The sequence below is a fragment of the Drosophila melanogaster genome, chromosome 3R (assembly GCF_000001215.4).
Source record: "Drosophila melanogaster chromosome 3R".
In the NCBI taxonomy this organism is placed as follows: Eukaryota; Metazoa; Arthropoda; class Insecta; order Diptera; family Drosophilidae; genus Drosophila; species Drosophila melanogaster.
The window spans coordinates 9,725,814-9,742,872 of NT_033777.3; the positions used below are offsets into that span (position 1 = coordinate 9,725,814).

A 17,059-nucleotide genomic window follows, 5' to 3' on the forward strand; every position below is an offset into this window, starting at 1 on the left:
CCATTCTTATCGGTTGTTTTTCCTTAAATAGTGGCAGTCCAAAAAATCTCCAATAGAATATACTAAAATATACTAAAGACCGCTTTAAAATAATGAATTGGTAGAAAACTTTGATTGACAAACTTTTGAGAAGCCGATTTAACCGCTTTTACGTCGCGTAAACCGTTTGCTTAGGAACTAGAAATAAAATTCAGTTTGTTCACTTTGTTGTATATTTGAGGAATTTATTTAGGTCACTGAGTATCGTTAATGATCTTAAATTAGAAGGAAATTAGATAAGTCAGCAGAAAAGCATATACGTTTACTAAGGAGTTTCCAAATCTAAAGCTCTCAAGGGTCCAGATTTTTAACAGAAGGTATACCTGAAAATAGTTTCCTTAAAAAAAAATCATATTGTGACTTTTAAAACAGTTTTGTTAAAATTTTATCAAGCTATAGCTTTTAAATGTTTTCTCCCTTGCTGAAAAGTGAAAATATTCATATATGTTGTACTCGTATATTAAAATCGTGTTATAAGTGGAGTTATTAAAGCAAGTTTAAACACATTAATTTTGCTTTAATAATTTAACGTAGTTCTTTCGTTTATTTTATAGCATTAGTGAAATTTATTTTAAAAGTATTTTTTCATTTCTATTTGGGAAATTATACATAGAACCATGTGTATGTACAGATATAATTTCCGAATCCGAACCTTCTTACCAAACGCAGATTACTCGACAATGCATCTAAATATATGTATAGTTAATGATATATTATTTATCGATTGTGCTCATTGGCACTACTCTCGTACATATTAGTAGAATATTCATCGATTGTCAAGTGGCTGTTACTTTCGATCATACCCGAGTCCATATTGCTATAGTCCTTGGACGCTTTACTTAAACCATCACTACCGCAATAGGGAAGACAACCAATTCTGCCTAAATCATTTGGATTATTGGAATCTAGAGGATTATCAGCACCCGGTGGCAAACTAGTGCAATGTTGCGTACAATTGTCGCAGGGATTCTTATCAGTGGGCACACCATTGCCGGATTGGCATGAATTTGGGGAGGAGGACGGTTCATATTTCCGGGGTCTCCCTCTCGACAAGTGCCGCCTTTTGACAAACTCATTATCGTCGACCATCCAAAACGAGCCAAAGTCATCTTCATAACGTACAAAGCACTTGTGTAAGGAAAGGTTCGTACGAATCGCATTCTTTATGATTGGTTGGACAAAACAAGAGCCCCATCAAGAGTCAGAAACAGGAAATTGCATTATCGTGAAAGGAAGAAAAAGTTCATTGAGATATTAAGGTTAGTTCATTTGTCTTCGGTCTTCTTATTTTCATTTTTCATAACACGCGAAATCCTGGATAATCTTCATCAGCTAAATTCCAGACAGACAGACAGACAGATCGATGAGCAGACGGACATCATTTTGGGTTTCTACCACTAAGAGATTAGAATCACTGTTTACAATTTGCGCTGTAAAAAGATCGTATAATGTCATATTATATCATTTCGATATAGGAGCATGCATGCAATGGCATATGTATATTTACTAACAGAGCAAAACGGAAGGAGTTTGGAGCAAAGTGAGTAGAATTAAACTATTTGAGACCCACATACCCAATGTTCATGGCTACAAAATAGTTAGTGTCCGGCGAATTGGTAGCACCGGTTAGATTGTTACCAATGCCAGCAGTGCGCTGCGGTCGTCTTTTGTAAAACTCAATCTCATCGACAGTCCAAACTGCTCCTTTCACATTCTCAACCCGCATAAAGCACTTATGAAGGGACAGATTGTGCCGGACTGCGTTCTAATGATATATATTATCAGTTAGCATAGGCCAAACTTAATTTGATTATTTTAAGACATATAAAAAGGAAATGGAATAAAACAGGATCTGACCTGTGTAGCTTACCTTGTTATATATCACTTGTATTTAGCTCTATTATACTCTTAAATATTGGCAAAGTAGTGGACAATGTGGAAAAGGTAGTATATAGTATATATACAGCGGACAAGCTAGGAACGCCAATCGGACAAACGAGAGTTATACGGACGGACAAATGGTCATATCAGATCATAGATATCATATCATATAGCATAAATACTCAAATTAAAGTTATGTTGCATAATATATAGATAATATGGAGGAAAGAAGATTTACATATATGGGGCATTTTACCTTCCACGTAGCTGCGTTGCGCCGGAAGTAGCAAAATGTGTTTTGGAACCAGTTGTAGATTTCGTTTAGGGTTAACTGCTTGTCAGGGGAGTCAATTATAGCCTATAAATAAAATATATATAAAAAAAATAAATTAATGTTATATTAGGAAATTGGTTTTTAAAATTACCTGTCTTATGAGGGAAGCATAAGTAAAAGGCGGTCGTACATCAGCATTCTTATAAAACTCTCTGTTTCGATGGATTTCTGCAAATTTAAATTCTTATTATATGTCTTCCAGAAGCACAAGACGAATAGTCATCAAGACGATCAGTCTACATAATTTACTTACCCTGTTGCACATCAAGACCTGCTCTTTCAAGCATATAGGGTAATCCTATATCCAAAAACCATTATTATTTTTATACAGTAATAGTAAATTTTTCCCAAACTTACCCCCATTTATGGAAAATGTATTTTTGTCGTGGTTTCTCTTTTTGATCGAGCACAAGTTGGTGGAATTAACCATTGGAAGATTCAGAGGACTCGGTGAATTTGTTTGTCGGATGGGTCGGCCTATGCTATTTACGGTAAGCGGACTCCGGCAAAACTTTCCCTCTCTTCCGGGCACGTCCTTATATTTATAACTTTTCATTATACCAATACTTACTCACATAAAAAGGGACTTACCTTCCTGTCGATTTTGGTGGGAGACAAAAGCTGCTTGGACAAATACAAGTGATGCATCATTGCCTGCAAGCGATCTCGTTCTTTTTGCAGGTGGGATTCCAGCTGGGAGACAACTTGCATTTGAACCCGTGCCTGTGCTGTTGATCGATCGTCCAAACCATGTTCCGTATTCAGATGCCTAGTTAGATAACATACCCTATATAATTATTTCATACCTCTAATTGTACTCCACCTACTTGACAAACGATGTGATGTCTTCCAAATCCATTTCGCAACCAGGCCAACGGCATATGCCATGAGCAAATAACGGATGATAGTACTTCCGCATGGCGAACTCATCGTGCATATAGCTGAAATCATTGTTGCACACCTCATTATCCTTCGACCGCAAGAATCTCTCTGCATCGGAGAACATGAGCTTCTCCTGCTCGGATATGAACTCGGGCACATTGTAGAAACCCAGATCGGGAACGGGAGCCATCATATGCTGACCCTGTATATGCATGTGTGGATTGGATTCGTGCTGCTGGGCCGCCGTTGAGGATTCATCGATGCTCGAGGCCGGTGAGCTGCACTTAACTACATGTGAGGCAAAGGTGATCGAGTTATTGAGAAAGCCAGTCGGCGGAAAACAATTGTTCTTAACAGCATCTGAGCATATGTCTGGTATGGAAATTTGGTGTCTCGACTTCACTGATATCTCCTTCTGAATCGAACTCTTAAAGTCCGATTCCTTGGCATCCTCGGAATACTCGTCGTCATGTATCCGATGCATGTTTTTAAAACTGAAATTTATAATCATTACCATTGATCCTTTACCCAAGAGATGGGCATATGCAAATACACAGAAATAATCTCTTTTTCGTCTGTCATTAGGAGTCATTTCAATAAAACTATCTTTACTCATATGCCGCCATTCCTGTAAAACTCCGAATCAGAGTGATAGTTTAAGGATTTCTATTTATTACGCCCTATTTAATTTCAGCTTAATTTTCCCGCACTATCATTGAGATGATACTTTCCCCAAAAGTTATGAATATTTAACAACTTGGCGCATATAAGATTTAACCCCTACTAAAGGCCCAGTGCTAAATGAATTCAGTGTAAATTAAATTAAACATTCTTTAAATGTTTGATTTAATTTTAAATATGTTACAAATAAAATGCCACGTCATCCGGTGCAGTTAATCTGTAAATATAAAGGTTATTCATAGAAAGCATTTATCATATTTAGGCGTATAACAAGTTTAAGATCTCACAAGGGGATTGCATAGGTGGCAAGGAAACCAGACACATCTTATTTTGCTAAAAAGAAACATATACAACATACATAACATAAGAAACATACAGACGGAACGGTCGGACAAACGGAAGGACATACAAACGGACGGACAAACGGACGGACAAACGGACGGACAAACGGACGGACAAACGGACGGACAAACGGACGGACAAACGGACATACAAACGGAAGGACATACAAACGGACGGACAAACGGATATAAAAACGGACGGACGTTTTGGCTATAGGATGAACTTAAATGGAAGAGTATATGAGTTTTGCAGATAGGACCATCTTACGATTGTTTTAATCAAATTCCTGTAATGAAAAATTATATAGCCACCTAAAATAAGAATAAATGTAAATGGTGAAATATGTAAGTATTAAATGTTTTATAGGAAAAGAAGAAAGATATAAAAGAGAAGAGAGAGGTATGGTTTTCATCACATTCGAAGATCCTGAAAAAATAGTATTATATTCGATATACATAAGCTTTTTGTGTAAAGGCGAATAAAGATAAATATATTGTTGGTATTGTGTAGATTTGCATTGTCTGTATTCGTTGGGGGCATTGATTATTCCAAGGGGTATATATGGGTAAATAAAATATTCATATTTCATATGTATACATATCATACAATTTCTGTATAAGAACTGTTTAAACTGGGACTTTTAAGATAAAGTTGTCTGCCTAGACTACTCAACAATATCTTAATTAACTTAACAGACTAGACTTAAATTTTGCGAATACATACATGCACATACAATTTTGCAGACAAAAGAGGATACAATTTTGCATGTACATTTACAATTAAATAACATTCACAGAGGTTTCCAAAGAACAATATTATATTTAATAACGGGCGAATTTTTTAATACAACTTTTCACATATATGTAAAATTAATTTAAACTTAAAAACTATCTTAAGAATATTTTTCGCTGCTACTCCTGAAAAGGTACGTCTACGACTACTGAATTTGCTAGAAATATGTGTACACATTTTTGCGCATGCGTTTCAAAATGCATCCTAAGGCTCCATTACACGTAACGATTTCAAAAATTAAAAACTTTTAAAAGTCAACATTAATTTGCCCAATTAATATTAATATTTAAAGCAATAAGAAAGTGATAAGTAGGGTTTTTTACGGAGGGGTAATTTCCAATAAATATATGATTTACCAATTTCCTTATATGAGAAAGTTTTATTCTTATTAACACAAAAGTTAAATTCCATCTAAAGACGAATATTTCCCATTTAAATAAGCCATTTTAAGCAATTGTGTTAAACTGTTTTATTGCGAAACTGTTTTATGCATTGGTATTTGGTAGAAAGAAAGTGATGTTTATAAAGTTGTAATGGCTGTATCATTTGTTGACAACGTTTTCTCTAGTATTCCTCATCTTCCCCCAGTTCGGTGGTGGAGTCGATGCCTACCTCCTCGTAGTCCTTCTCGAGGGCAGCGAGATCCTCGCGAGCCTCGGCGAACTCGCCCTCCTCCATGCCCTCACCCACGTACCAGTGGACGAAGGCCCTCTTGGCGTACATCAGATCGAACTTGTGATCCAGACGGGCCCAGGCCTCGGCAATGGCAGTGGTATTGGACAGCATGCAGACGGCGCGCTGCACCTTGGCCAGATCTCCGCCAGGAACAACGGTGGGTGGCTGATAGTTGATGCCCACCTTGAAGCCCGTGGGACACCAGTCGACGAACTGGATAGAGCGCTTGGTCTTGATGGTGGCAATGGCTGCGTTCACATCCTTGGGCACCACATCACCGCGGTAGAGCATGCAGCAGGCCATGTACTTGCCACGACGCGGATCACACTTGACCATCTGGTTGGCCGGCTCGAAGCAGGCATTGGTGATCTCGGCCACGGTCAGTTGCTCATGGTAGGCCTTCTCCACGGAAATGACGGGAGCGTATGTCGCCAGTGGGAAATGAATGCGTGGGTAGGGCACCAAATTGGTCTGGAACTCGGTCAGATCCACATTCAGGGCGCCATCGAAGCGCAACGAGGCCGTAATGGAGGAAACGATCTGGCCAATTAGGCGATTGAGATTCATGTAGGTGGGTCGCTCGATATCCAAGTTGCGCCGGCAGATGTCGTAGATTGCCTCGTTGTCAACCATAAACGCACAGTCCGAGTGCTCCAGCGTTGTGTGGGTGGTTAAGATCGAGTTGTATGGCTCGACCACAGCTGTGGACACCTAACAGGAAGTTCGATTATTAGATTGCCTTTCGAAGACTAATTTCCCATGTCTTTTACTAATTATGTTAATTGGTCTTCTATAAATGCTCAAGCAATAGATATAATATCCATATGCAAATGACATACTTGTGGTGCTGGGTAAATGGAGAACTCCAGCTTTGACTTCTTTCCATAGTCCACGGACAGGCGCTCCATCAGCAGCGACGTAAATCCAGAGCCAGTGCCGCCGCCGAAGGAGTGGAAGACCAGGAATCCCTGCAGACCCGTGCACTGATCCGCCAACTTGCGAATCCTGTCCAGGACCACGTCGACGATCTCCTTACCGATGGTATAGTGGCCGCGGGCATAGTTGTTGGCCGCATCCTCCTTACCGGTGATCAGTTGCTCCGGATGGAACAGCTGGCGGTAGGTTCCTGTCCGCACCTCATCCACCACAGTGGGCTCCAGATCCACGAACACGGCACGCGGCACATGCTTACCAGCTCCAGTCTCGCTGAAGAAGGTGCTGAAGGAGTCATCGCCTCCGCCCACGGTTTTATCGGAGGGCATATGGCCATCGGGCTGGATGCCGTGCTCCAGGCAGTAAAGTTCCCAGCAGGCATTGCCGATCTGGACACCAGCTTGGCCAATGTGAACCGAAATGCATTCCCTCTGGAACAGAGTTTATAATAATGTGACTCATGTCGCTGTAAATTTGGGTAATTCTAAAATTTAACTTTGGACTTCCGGTTGCAAATCTGTGATTTGGACCATATGCTACAAACAATTTTGATCGCTGTAAGTTCTTGGGTATTCATTTAAGATAATAGTTTACAAGCAGTTATATTTTTTAAAACCATTAATTAATCACTTGCAAAAATGAATAAATATTGCACCATATGGTCTAGTTTTGCATGAAATCGCATATAAGGACTTTTAAGGATCCATAGTTCTGTGCAGCCGACGAAATTTCAAAAGTCCAGCTAAATCATTGAAAGTGCCTATTATCCTTACCATGATGATCAAAAGTTTAAGCTGAAGTTTAAAAAAGCAGATTCAATCACGAAAATCCTAGCACTGGTCTGTGATGCGACACACAGCTGGGAGTCAACTAACCGAATCTTGACGATACGCGTTCTTTTATAAGCCCCCAAGACAGACATATGTAGCATATGCTATATGCTACATGCTATATGTGGAAGTTATGTGAAATGTGGACGCGTTCATCGACTTAAGTGACGATAGGCACCCAACCCATCCAGACACACATGACCAAGAAGTCGCCTCTTGATCGAATTTTGTTTTCCTCCTCGTGTGTTTATGGATGGATTGAATTCTCACATTGATCCATTCACATTCGCAGCTGTAGGTTGTTGACAACATTTTAGATTATTTACTTACTGGGTACTAGTCTCCACTTGGAAAGCAAGTCTTATTTCTGTTGAAAAATATAAGCATATGAAAATCCAAATATACCCCATATTTATTTTTAAAATTGCACTAGGAAATCAGCATAAACAGATGAAATTGTCGAGGTGGGGCCAAACCTGGCATTTCTTTTGGTGGAAACTTGGCCAATTATTCGCTGACGTATTAGGAATATGAACGCCACTTACGATTTCAATCGGACACACCCAGAAAAACAAAGAAAAAATTACAAAACAAGATACTTTTCAAATAATTGTTCCAAACATTAAATAAAATCTAAAAGCCAAAGGTCTTATTTGTTGTTTATGTGTCAGATTGCAATGAGTATGTAGCTGTGTGATAAGAAGAAATAAACAAAACATTCACTTAAAAATTTAAGATGAATAATCTTCATAGCGAAATGAAAGCGTAGCGCATGTTTCGAATTAAACAGCCATTTTTACTTTTAATTTATTTTTTATTTATAACTTAGATATTATAATACTGCTCACAGTAATTTTACGCTAAATTCCTAATATATATGGTATTTTTAAATATAAGTTTTATGTAAGTTCGACCAGTACAAAATTAAGTATTTCAAAATAAATGCCGGCCAGCGTTGTAAGAAAAAAATGGGCATTATTTCCTCCAACTTTACACTGAGTTAGTACATATATATTTGAGCAAGTTATTCCAAAATTATTTATCATCACGGAATGTATCAAAAAAGCTGCATTGGCTTCAATAGAAGGAAGCAATCGTTTCGTCAAATTTTATTTGACTAAACCTATTCTCTGGTGCATTTGGGTTTTTTATTTCTCTTTAACGAAAAACATATAACAAATTGGCTGGGCTTTAGTTTAAAGTTAGTTTAAAGTTGGGTATTGGGTACGCAAACACAAGTATTACCAAACATTTCTTTTTACTTATAACAACGAAAACCATGGCCGCAAACATTTTGAATTATCCTTCTACATATTCCGAAATAATGAATAGTGCGAAAGTGAAAAAAAACGAATTTTTACATAATTGCCTCACAAATAAATACAATCAATCATAAATAATACAATAACAATAACTCCAGTCTATAAATTCGTCTGATCCGATGCCAGTAGTCTAGGATTTTTAAAAACTTCAGTTAAAGTATTTGCATTGGCCACAAGTAAACCACTGTTCTGCTTGCACAATTTAAAACCTATTAGTTATTTCATTGGATATTGATGTCGTGTAACTTATAATTAACAACGTTTAAAACTAACACTTCATATTTGGCCGAAAATAATTGATCTCTCCAGAATATTGTTGTATTTTCGATAATAAAGTGGTATAAAAAGTTTATTCTATTGAGTTCGAAATGCAGAATACAGAAAATTGTAAATCCTAATCACAGGGGCGTGTCGAATACCCTGTGGAATTTCTATAGTCATACGGTGCTGTCGCGCTTTATCATTAATGGAGTTTGGACGGTGACCTCGTCGTCGGATACATTCTGCTCGGCGGAGTGTATGCCATCGCTGGCGATTCCGATGCAGACTCTGCCACACTGGGCCTGGTTCATGTGGTGCATGGCGATGGTTCGTCCATGTGGATGTGGCTGTGGCAATGTGTTCGTCGACGAGGCCATAGAGCTATTGGATGCCTGCGACGGCGATGGTGCGTGTCCATGGAGCGGCTGCGCCGGATTGTGACCACCGACATTGACCCTGCCCTGGGGAAAGGTCAGCTGGTGGAACGTGGAGGTCGGCCTCGCACCGGTGATGTTGCAGTTGTAGTTGTTCCACACGTTCTGCGACGACTGACGTGGCAGAGTGCATTGCGAGATCGAATTGGAGTACACGTGTGGCGTTACGTTCTGTGTGGGTTTCAAGCCAAGTTAAGGAATCGCCTTACATACATATAGGGATAGGGGTACCTAAATCCCAAAAAAAAAAATAATAATTCGATCTATCTACTCACTATTGAGATTTCGCCCACCGAACTCTGGGCCTGGGCATGCATTCCACTCCTCAGGGTGCAGTATCCAATTCCATGCGAGGCACGCAGGGAAATCTCGGCTGCTGTCAGATGCTGCTGCTCATTCACGAAAATTCCTCGATTGGGACTGCGATTGGTATCAATTGTCGATATCTGCTGCCTTTTCCTGATGCTCTCGGCCTGAATAATAATAATGAAGTTACAATTTTTGCAGATACTAGAATTCTATCCAAAATTACCTGCTCATCCGGTTCTATGGATTCGGGTACCACATCCGGATTCTTTTCATCGCAATCGTCCACTTCCTTGCTGCCGGAACTCTTGTCGCTTGGTCCAGGCGACTCATCTCTGGATATATTTTCATTCGATAGTTCCTTTTGACGCCGTCTCGATGAAGCGGTACAGGGTATTCGAAGTGCCAGAATGATGGCCAAAACTGCGACCAGCACAGCGAGGGTTAGGCCAATTGTTAAGGACATCACTGGTGAAAATAGCAGCTCAGCGCGAAGATTGTGGGCTAAATGGTGCGGGAACACATTTGGTTATAGAACCTCTAGGATCAGGATAAGATATGCTGGACTCACTCTGTTCCGAGGTCAGTTGCTTCTCGGGCATTCGCAGCATGGCCGCATTGACTATAGCTGGATCGGATCGACCCTTCGTATTGAACGCGTAAATATTCAGCCTATATATACTTCCCGGACTCAAACCTGGCACCGTAAACTTGGGAATAGTGGATGTTATATTAGCTTTAATTTCCTGAAAAAAATAAAAATAATTATTTGTTCATTGTGTTATAAGGGGTAAACTAGTAGTAGTTTCCTACTTGTGTGTAAGAGTCCAGCAGTTCTAAATTAAAACTCTGTGGCAAGCCGCCGTTGAAACCATCACTACAAGTGACCGTCAAGGATGTCATAGATATATTGTTCACCGTGCAATTATGAACTTTTTCCGGTCGTCCTATAAACAATCACAAGCAATAATAAAAAAGTTTACTTCTTAGTATTTGACAGCACGCACCTGCGGCGATTATATGGAAGACACATGGCACTCGCTGTTTGCCAATTTTGTTCGACGCCAAACACAAAAGGGTTCCGTAGTCCAGTTCCGTAATGGGTGTGTATGTTACAATGGAGGTGGTACCTGAATAAAGAGTTATAAATGAAATTTGCATAACGTCAATAATTCCGCGAATGACAACAGTTACCCGAGCGTATAATATGATTTGTGGCGACATCAATACTCTCGGCAGAATTATTAAATGTCCAGCTAAACTCGACCTCGCGCGGATTAGCGTCCACGGTGCACATGACCTTCGCGTCCTCCTGCTTGGCTATGCCGTACACCTTCTTCTGATTCTGGGCACACGTGGGGGCGTCTATAAAACGCGAGCATCAAGAACAGACCATAAAAATATTAATTACCTCTTAAAGCCAAAGAAAAGGTGGAAAAAAAAAATAGGGTAAACAAGAAGTGAAATATGCTCCTCTGATTGGCATTTTAGGAAACAAGTGTGTCAGCAAAACATAAATGGTACTCTCAGCGGGAAATTTTAAAGTTAAATGACTTAAATCTCAAAAAATTAACTGAACTAAAGCAAACTTACAGAGTATGTTTAGTGCAAAGGGAGCACTGATTCCTTCTCCTTCGGCATTGAAACCCACACAGGAATAGTTTCCCGCAGTGGCTCTAGTTACACCTTGCAGTACCAACGAGTGATTACTAATTATGACGCCCAGTGATATATTGTGTGATAAAGGTTGTTCCTGTGGTAATGGAAAGCATTTTAAAACCAAAAAAAAAAACCATTCGATTAGCGTGCCAAAACTCACGTTGTGACGCCATTCGATGCGAAAGACATTTGGATGGGCCATCACCAGGCAATCAAAGTAGACATCTGTTCCTTCTCGTAAAGTGCTCGGATCCAGAGATGTTCCCAAACGAACGTACGCTTCCGGGACATCTGGAAAGCAGCATAGGGCTTGTTAAGCTTAAGCTAAAAACCATTGTGATTTAATAAAACCTACATTGTATATCTAATTTCCAGCCATCTTCCAGGGGCTCGGAGGGAACGGCATGGTTGTAGGCTTTGCATGATAAATACTTTCCCGCATCTGATTTGCTTAGGCTGATTGAGAGAGTGCTTGTGGTCTGGTTGCCATCGCTTGAAGTCTACGGGAATACAGTTGAAATGAGCGCCTAAACCATTCCAGCCAGTATATTATGCCAGGATACTTACCGTTTCGGTTGTCTTCTCCAGCCGTATGCCATTTTGCCACCAAGTAATTACGGCCGGCGGCCTGGAGCCAGCACTTTGGCACAATAGATCGTATCTGCGTCCAGCAGACAATGGTTGATGTGCCCCCAACAGTCGGATGTTTAAAGGGGCAACTGAAAGTAGGGAAAGTGTTTACATGTATACCGCGATTACCCAAACGCTGTTCACATGGCGAATGGTGATTTATATGTCTTAAAACTTACAATTCATATCGATTTGAACCACCGCTTCGACGATGGGTGCCCGGGGGTGACTCAGTGCACGACAGGTCAGCCGGGAGTTAAGATCCTCCCGACCCAGAGACGGTAGCGTGATTTCGCATTCTATAATTTTGCCGCCTGCCAAATGAGACAATTCGCATGGAATTTCTATGCCATCGCGATACCAACTGATTGTGGGCGTGGGATAGCCTGATTGAACAATATGAAAACGGAATAGAGTATTACGCATTTACTGATTACTGCTGGCGAAAGAGATGGAATTCGTACCTCCAATTACTTGGCATTTCAGGGATACGATGTCGCCTTCGCTATATGGTCCCACAACTGTAGAACGCTCAACATTGGAGCTGTCTCGAATAATAACTTGTTTGGGTGGAGCTGGGTAAATTATAGGGGGATAGGATACAATACTATTATTATATACTCCAACAGATTGTTTAAGGAACTCAAGTAACGAGCAAAACCATAATTATAGCTTCCTGTTGCGATTTCAAAGTCAATTACTCACATATGACATTGAGCCTAATGCGGCTGTTTATGGTCTGCGCTTTCAGGAAGTCCACGCGACATCTATAAGTTCCGGAGTCGGATGCTTGCGTATTCTGAATTGACAGTTTTCCCGGTTCCTTGTCAAAGATAAAATATGCTCTATCCCCAAATACGGAGTCGTCCGACCATCTTTTCGGTGCTTTGGATACTCCAGCTCGAATGTCAATGCTAAAGATATATGGATGATAGTGTTTCGTAACAAGCAGGTCAAGTAAACAAAAAACTAATGAAAAATTACAAAATTAGTTTTATTAGTTTACCTGTAAATTGGAGTACCCTTATCATCTCGGTACCACAGAACCAGCACAGGTTCATCACCATCATAAGTTGTTACATTGCAAGGAAGATAAATATTTTCACCAACTATAGATTCAATTTGGTGAATTGGTACTGGAAAAATTAAGTTATAATTTGTTTTTATTTTAAGCTAACCATTTAAGATTTGGAAAGCTAATAATATACTAAGAGAAAATATGTAGGTACATATATATATATTTATATATGTATATATCACATGGCCTTAGCCGGTTAGCTAAAAAAGATATGTTAAATCAACCAAACCGCAATCAAAAATTTTTGCTAAAGAAATCAAAAAAAGTTTTACAGTTACATTCATTAATAATTTAATCATGCTCATTTTTGGATACTATTTTTTAAGCATTCTGAACATTGAAGATACAAGTTTTGACTTACCATCTTTACTTCCGATGCTGGATTCTATAAGTTGAAGTGCTAGCATAAACAGCAGCAGTAACTCCATGTTGTATATTTATTGGAATAGCACTGGTTAGTTGTTGATTACATCGACTTAATGACTTTCATATCTAGTACGCTATTGGCCACTATTGCAGATTGGTACGTTTAATTGGTTAGAAGTTACATTTTATCATCTGAATTTTCACGGAAGATGAGCACACCAACACTTGTGCATGAGCACTCAATTACACATCTACACGGGATATAACATTGTATGTATAACACATAGGTTTATATATTTTGCCAGTAGTTGCGTACACGGTATATCTAAGTTAAAGGATATTTTCGAGGATATTTGATAGTCTCGTATTTCATTTAGCACTGAAAACTGGTTAATAATGTTTTGAAGATTACTTAAATGGTCACGGTTTTGATTTTATTCAACGAACAAGTATGTATGTATGCGTGTATGTCTTTTCGTATGAACTGGTATATGTTTGACAAAATTCCAGGATACACTTTACTATATCTTATTCTTGTATGCGCACATTCACAGGATATTGAGTGCGGTTTCACTCGAAATAAATGTATTAAGCCATGCTTGAACTACTGTTTTTTTTTTTTTAATAAAAACCAAGGTGGAAAATAACGAGCACTGGCAGAAAGTTATATTACTTTTCTAGCCGCGATGCGAAACTAACACGTCGAAATTCCATCGCACTACACCTGCAAACCTGGGCTAAAAAGCTCCTCCGGCGGGCGCAGGCGCTTCGCAGGAAGCTTTTGATGTAAACATTGCAACTATGACCTTTGTACATGTGAATGTACGTGCATCCGCTTGTCTCGCTCAATATAATCGTCCTTCTTTTCTCTGAATATGATGTGTAATTGGTCGGCATCGAAACTTTGACTTCATACTGCACTCATTTCGATATTAACCCCTATTTTAGATGTCCTTGTCCATAGGCTTGCGTGTCCACATCGACATCACTAATTTCACGCTGTCCATTGTAATCTATTTTAAAAACAAGCTGAAAAGTCACGGAGGCGTGCAGGTCCGACCTTTTAATGTACGCGAAAGTACATATACTGTGAAAGCTCTCCGGACGGACAGCTGCAATGGTTCTCTCGACTTCTCTCGCTCTGATGACCGTCTTATCCTTTTTGCCGGACAAAGAAACTGAAACCTACGCAGTCCGCCCATGGTATCTAGTTTCATTTCATCTGCGAGTACAGATACTTTCAGGCGGACGAGAGGTTCAAGTGGGGTTACGTCAAGGTGCATGAGACTAGAAATGAGACTTAGGACAGTCACTTACTGATTGCTGATATGATTACTTAATCATAAATAAATTGGTATAAACAAAAACTATTATCATGTCATTGTTTTTAAATACAAATGCCTTATAAAGTTAAATTGAGAATACAAGAAATGTAGTTATATTTTTTTTATAGGGGATTCCCGAACAAGCATTTGTAATTTTTTCCCCATAGATAGTAGTTGGAGATTATTTCGGATTTTGAAAAGATAAGGAGATCGTTTAAAAGTATATAACAAATATATATATATAAAAGTAAAAACTATCGATGTCCCGTCACGACGAATCGATAGTACCAGGACCATCGCTGTTTTCCGCCAGCACTAGTAACCTCTCATCCCTAAGTATTGTTTTTTTACTTTTATGAGCATCTAATTGTACCGACTTAAGTAAAATAATTAATTAAACAAAACCTAACTGAAACGTGGGAACAATGGTGAATGACTCTGGTCTATCGACAGTGGACGACTTGGAGCAAAAACTGAATTCGGCCAAGCAGTCGCTGGTGATCCTAAATGAAAACATTCGCCGCATTGCTGGTCGCGTCCCCAAGGAATCCCTGCAGAGGTATGAATCCAAGTTGTGCTTAATTTAATTAATTACTTAATGCCGCTGCATTTCAGATCGGAAAAATTCAAATACACCCAAGATGGCAAGAAGAACGAGCACAATGGGGACCGACCGTTCCCCCGAAATGCAACACCCGGTGGGGTCTTCAAAGACAAGCGGCGAATGTACGAAAGCAAGAATCCAATTTCCCGTTTCCCAATCGAAGAAAACGAGGGTCGTCCGCCACGGATTAACTCGCGGGTCATCCGGGAGATGCCAACTAAAAAGGAGATTGTCGAGGCACAGGGCACAGACTCTGAGTCGAGGGCCAGGAATCGCAGGATGTTCGGATCGCTGTTGGGAACCCTACAGAAGTTCTGTCAGGAGGAATCGCGACTGAAGAGCAAGGAGGATAAAAAGGCTGAGATCGATAGGAAGGTGGAAAAGCAGGAACTGCAGGAAAGAGCGATGCTGAGGAAACAGCGTGAAACACTATTCTTAGATAGGAAAAAAAAGCAATTCGAGATCCGTAGATTAGAGTACAAAATGGCCAGAATGAAGGACTTCAAGGTCTGGGAAGCAACTATGTTGAATGCGAAAAATAACATCCGAACAAAAACGAAACCACATCTGTTCTTTAGGCCAAAAGTGCATTCGCCTAGAACGGAAAAATTGTTGAGCAAAAGCAAAAGTGAAGCTGATGTGTTTATAGAATTCCGGCGCGAAGAATTGGAAGTTGAGCTTAAAAACTTGGAGAACATGAACTTTGGGAAGATGGAAGACGATACTGCAATAGACGAAAGTTTCTATGAAGAGCCTGACGACGAAGAGCAGTTGGATAAGTGTAAGTAAACTTCAGTTTGCACTAGGGCTTGAAATATGATCGTGCGGATATCGCTGTGTAGGGCAATTGGGTTTCAATTTATAAAACTTATTTATGAAACTTTAATTTATAATACAAAAACCAGATCTTAAGCAAATAAATTACAATGCGGTGATTACATTTAAAAGTTATATCGTATTTATCAACTCAAATACCTTTGTTTCAATGTTCTACTTCCTGTTTTTATTGCAGCTTTATTATACGTTAAGTAAAGTACCCAAAAGTAAATGATGCTATTCTAGGAATAAAGGATTACAACTAATGCAATTTAACAAATTATTTGCAAAAGCAATTGTTTTACTTCACCGAATGAAGGGGTGTTTAAGAACATCAATTTGTGGACAAAACCAGTTATTCTTTATTGCCATTATTTATGTCCTACTAGAAATAAAACTTGGAAAAAAAAAATTGTTTACTGCAAGCAAGCTATATTTGTATCTTTCAAAAGAATTTGTAAAATTGTAAATAAAACTAAAAAATATTTTACACGCAAGATATTGGATCGCGAAATAGGAACATTAAATACCTAATTATGTATTTATAGATATAATCATCCTGAAGCTAAATCACATATTTTATTCTCGCTTCCAAATTGTTTGAGGAAGTAACTAATTTAAAATGAGGCGTTAAAACAATTATAATTCTTTAAGCGATAAGTTAAGAACTCTTATAAGATAATTATACCTTCTTCGCCGTCTATTAACATTATTAATTAAGACCAGTAGTCAGAAGCAATTAATGAAAAAATAATATGTTAACCTCTGATTCTTGTACTGTATTCGTGTAAAAAAAGAACATTGTTTTTCTGAAAATAAAATGAGAGCATTGACATCCGCCATATACAGTAGAAAAATACAAATTTGAT

At 39.1% G+C, this 17,059-nt stretch overlaps 4 protein-coding genes across 8 annotated transcripts; 1 reads left to right on the forward strand and 3 right to left on the reverse strand.

The window, feature by feature from the left end:
- Positions 1-206: 206 nt before the first annotated feature.
- Positions 207-5,059, reverse strand: FoxP (Forkhead box P). Of its 3 annotated transcripts, none has more exons than NM_001260082.3 (7): positions 3,082-5,059; positions 2,846-3,023; positions 2,612-2,789; positions 2,508-2,552; positions 2,346-2,422; positions 2,177-2,278; positions 207-1,200 (listed from the first exon to the last, which is right to left on the reverse strand). In NM_001260082.3, exons 1-7 carry the CDS (start codon positions 3,618-3,620, stop codon positions 757-759), a joined length of 1,563 nt encoding a protein of 520 aa, NP_001247011.1. In that variant the 5' UTR covers positions 3,621-5,059; the 3' UTR covers positions 207-756. The 3 variants fall into 3 exon arrangements, with proteins under 3 accessions (NP_001247011.1, NP_001097726.1, NP_001303501.1); NM_001104256.4 differs by lacking the exon at positions 207-1,200 and adding an exon at positions 1,338-1,804 and having other exon boundaries at positions 3,082-4,462; NM_001316572.1 differs by lacking the exon at positions 207-1,200 and having other exon boundaries at positions 1,338-2,278; positions 3,082-4,462.
- Positions 5,060-5,407: 348 nt separating this feature from the next.
- On the reverse strand, positions 5,408-7,437 carry alphaTub85E (alpha-Tubulin at 85E). The gene is made up of 3 exons (NM_079573.5): positions 7,333-7,437; positions 6,466-6,990; positions 5,408-6,337 (listed from the first exon to the last, which is right to left on the reverse strand). The coding sequence occupies exons 1-3, from the start codon at positions 7,333-7,335 to the stop codon at positions 5,516-5,518; spliced, it is 1,350 nt and encodes a 449-aa protein (NP_524297.1). The 5' UTR covers positions 7,336-7,437; the 3' UTR covers positions 5,408-5,515.
- Positions 7,438-8,198: 761 nt separating this feature from the next.
- side-VII (sidestep VII) lies at positions 8,199-14,166 on the reverse strand. 2 transcript variants are annotated; one of them, NM_001275503.1, is made up of 16 exons: positions 13,441-14,166; positions 13,008-13,137; positions 12,707-12,915; positions 12,466-12,576; positions 12,181-12,387; positions 11,939-12,090; positions 11,727-11,871; positions 11,532-11,662; positions 11,306-11,465; positions 10,907-11,077; positions 10,720-10,842; positions 10,526-10,659; positions 10,284-10,458; positions 9,939-10,216; positions 9,682-9,879; positions 8,199-9,577 (listed from the first exon to the last, which is right to left on the reverse strand). In NM_001275503.1, the coding sequence occupies exons 1-16, from the start codon at positions 13,505-13,507 to the stop codon at positions 9,149-9,151; spliced, it is 2,820 nt and encodes a 939-aa protein (NP_001262432.1). In that variant the 5' UTR covers positions 13,508-14,166; the 3' UTR covers positions 8,199-9,148. The 2 variants fall into 2 exon arrangements, with proteins under 2 accessions (NP_001262432.1, NP_649933.1); NM_141676.3 differs by having other exon boundaries at positions 9,030-9,577.
- A 919-nt stretch (positions 14,167-15,085) lies between these two features.
- Positions 15,086-17,031, forward strand: Pnn (Pinin). 2 transcript variants are annotated; one of them, NM_001104257.2, is made up of 3 exons: positions 15,086-15,329; positions 15,386-16,155; positions 16,387-17,031. In NM_001104257.2, exons 1-3 carry the CDS (start codon positions 15,196-15,198, stop codon positions 16,404-16,406), a joined length of 924 nt encoding a protein of 307 aa, NP_001097727.1. In that variant the 5' UTR covers positions 15,086-15,195; the 3' UTR covers positions 16,407-17,031. The 2 variants fall into 2 exon arrangements, with proteins under 2 accessions (NP_001097727.1, NP_649934.1); NM_141677.3 differs by lacking the exon at positions 16,387-17,031 and having other exon boundaries at positions 15,386-16,343.
- The last annotated feature ends 28 nt before the right edge of the window (positions 17,032-17,059 follow it).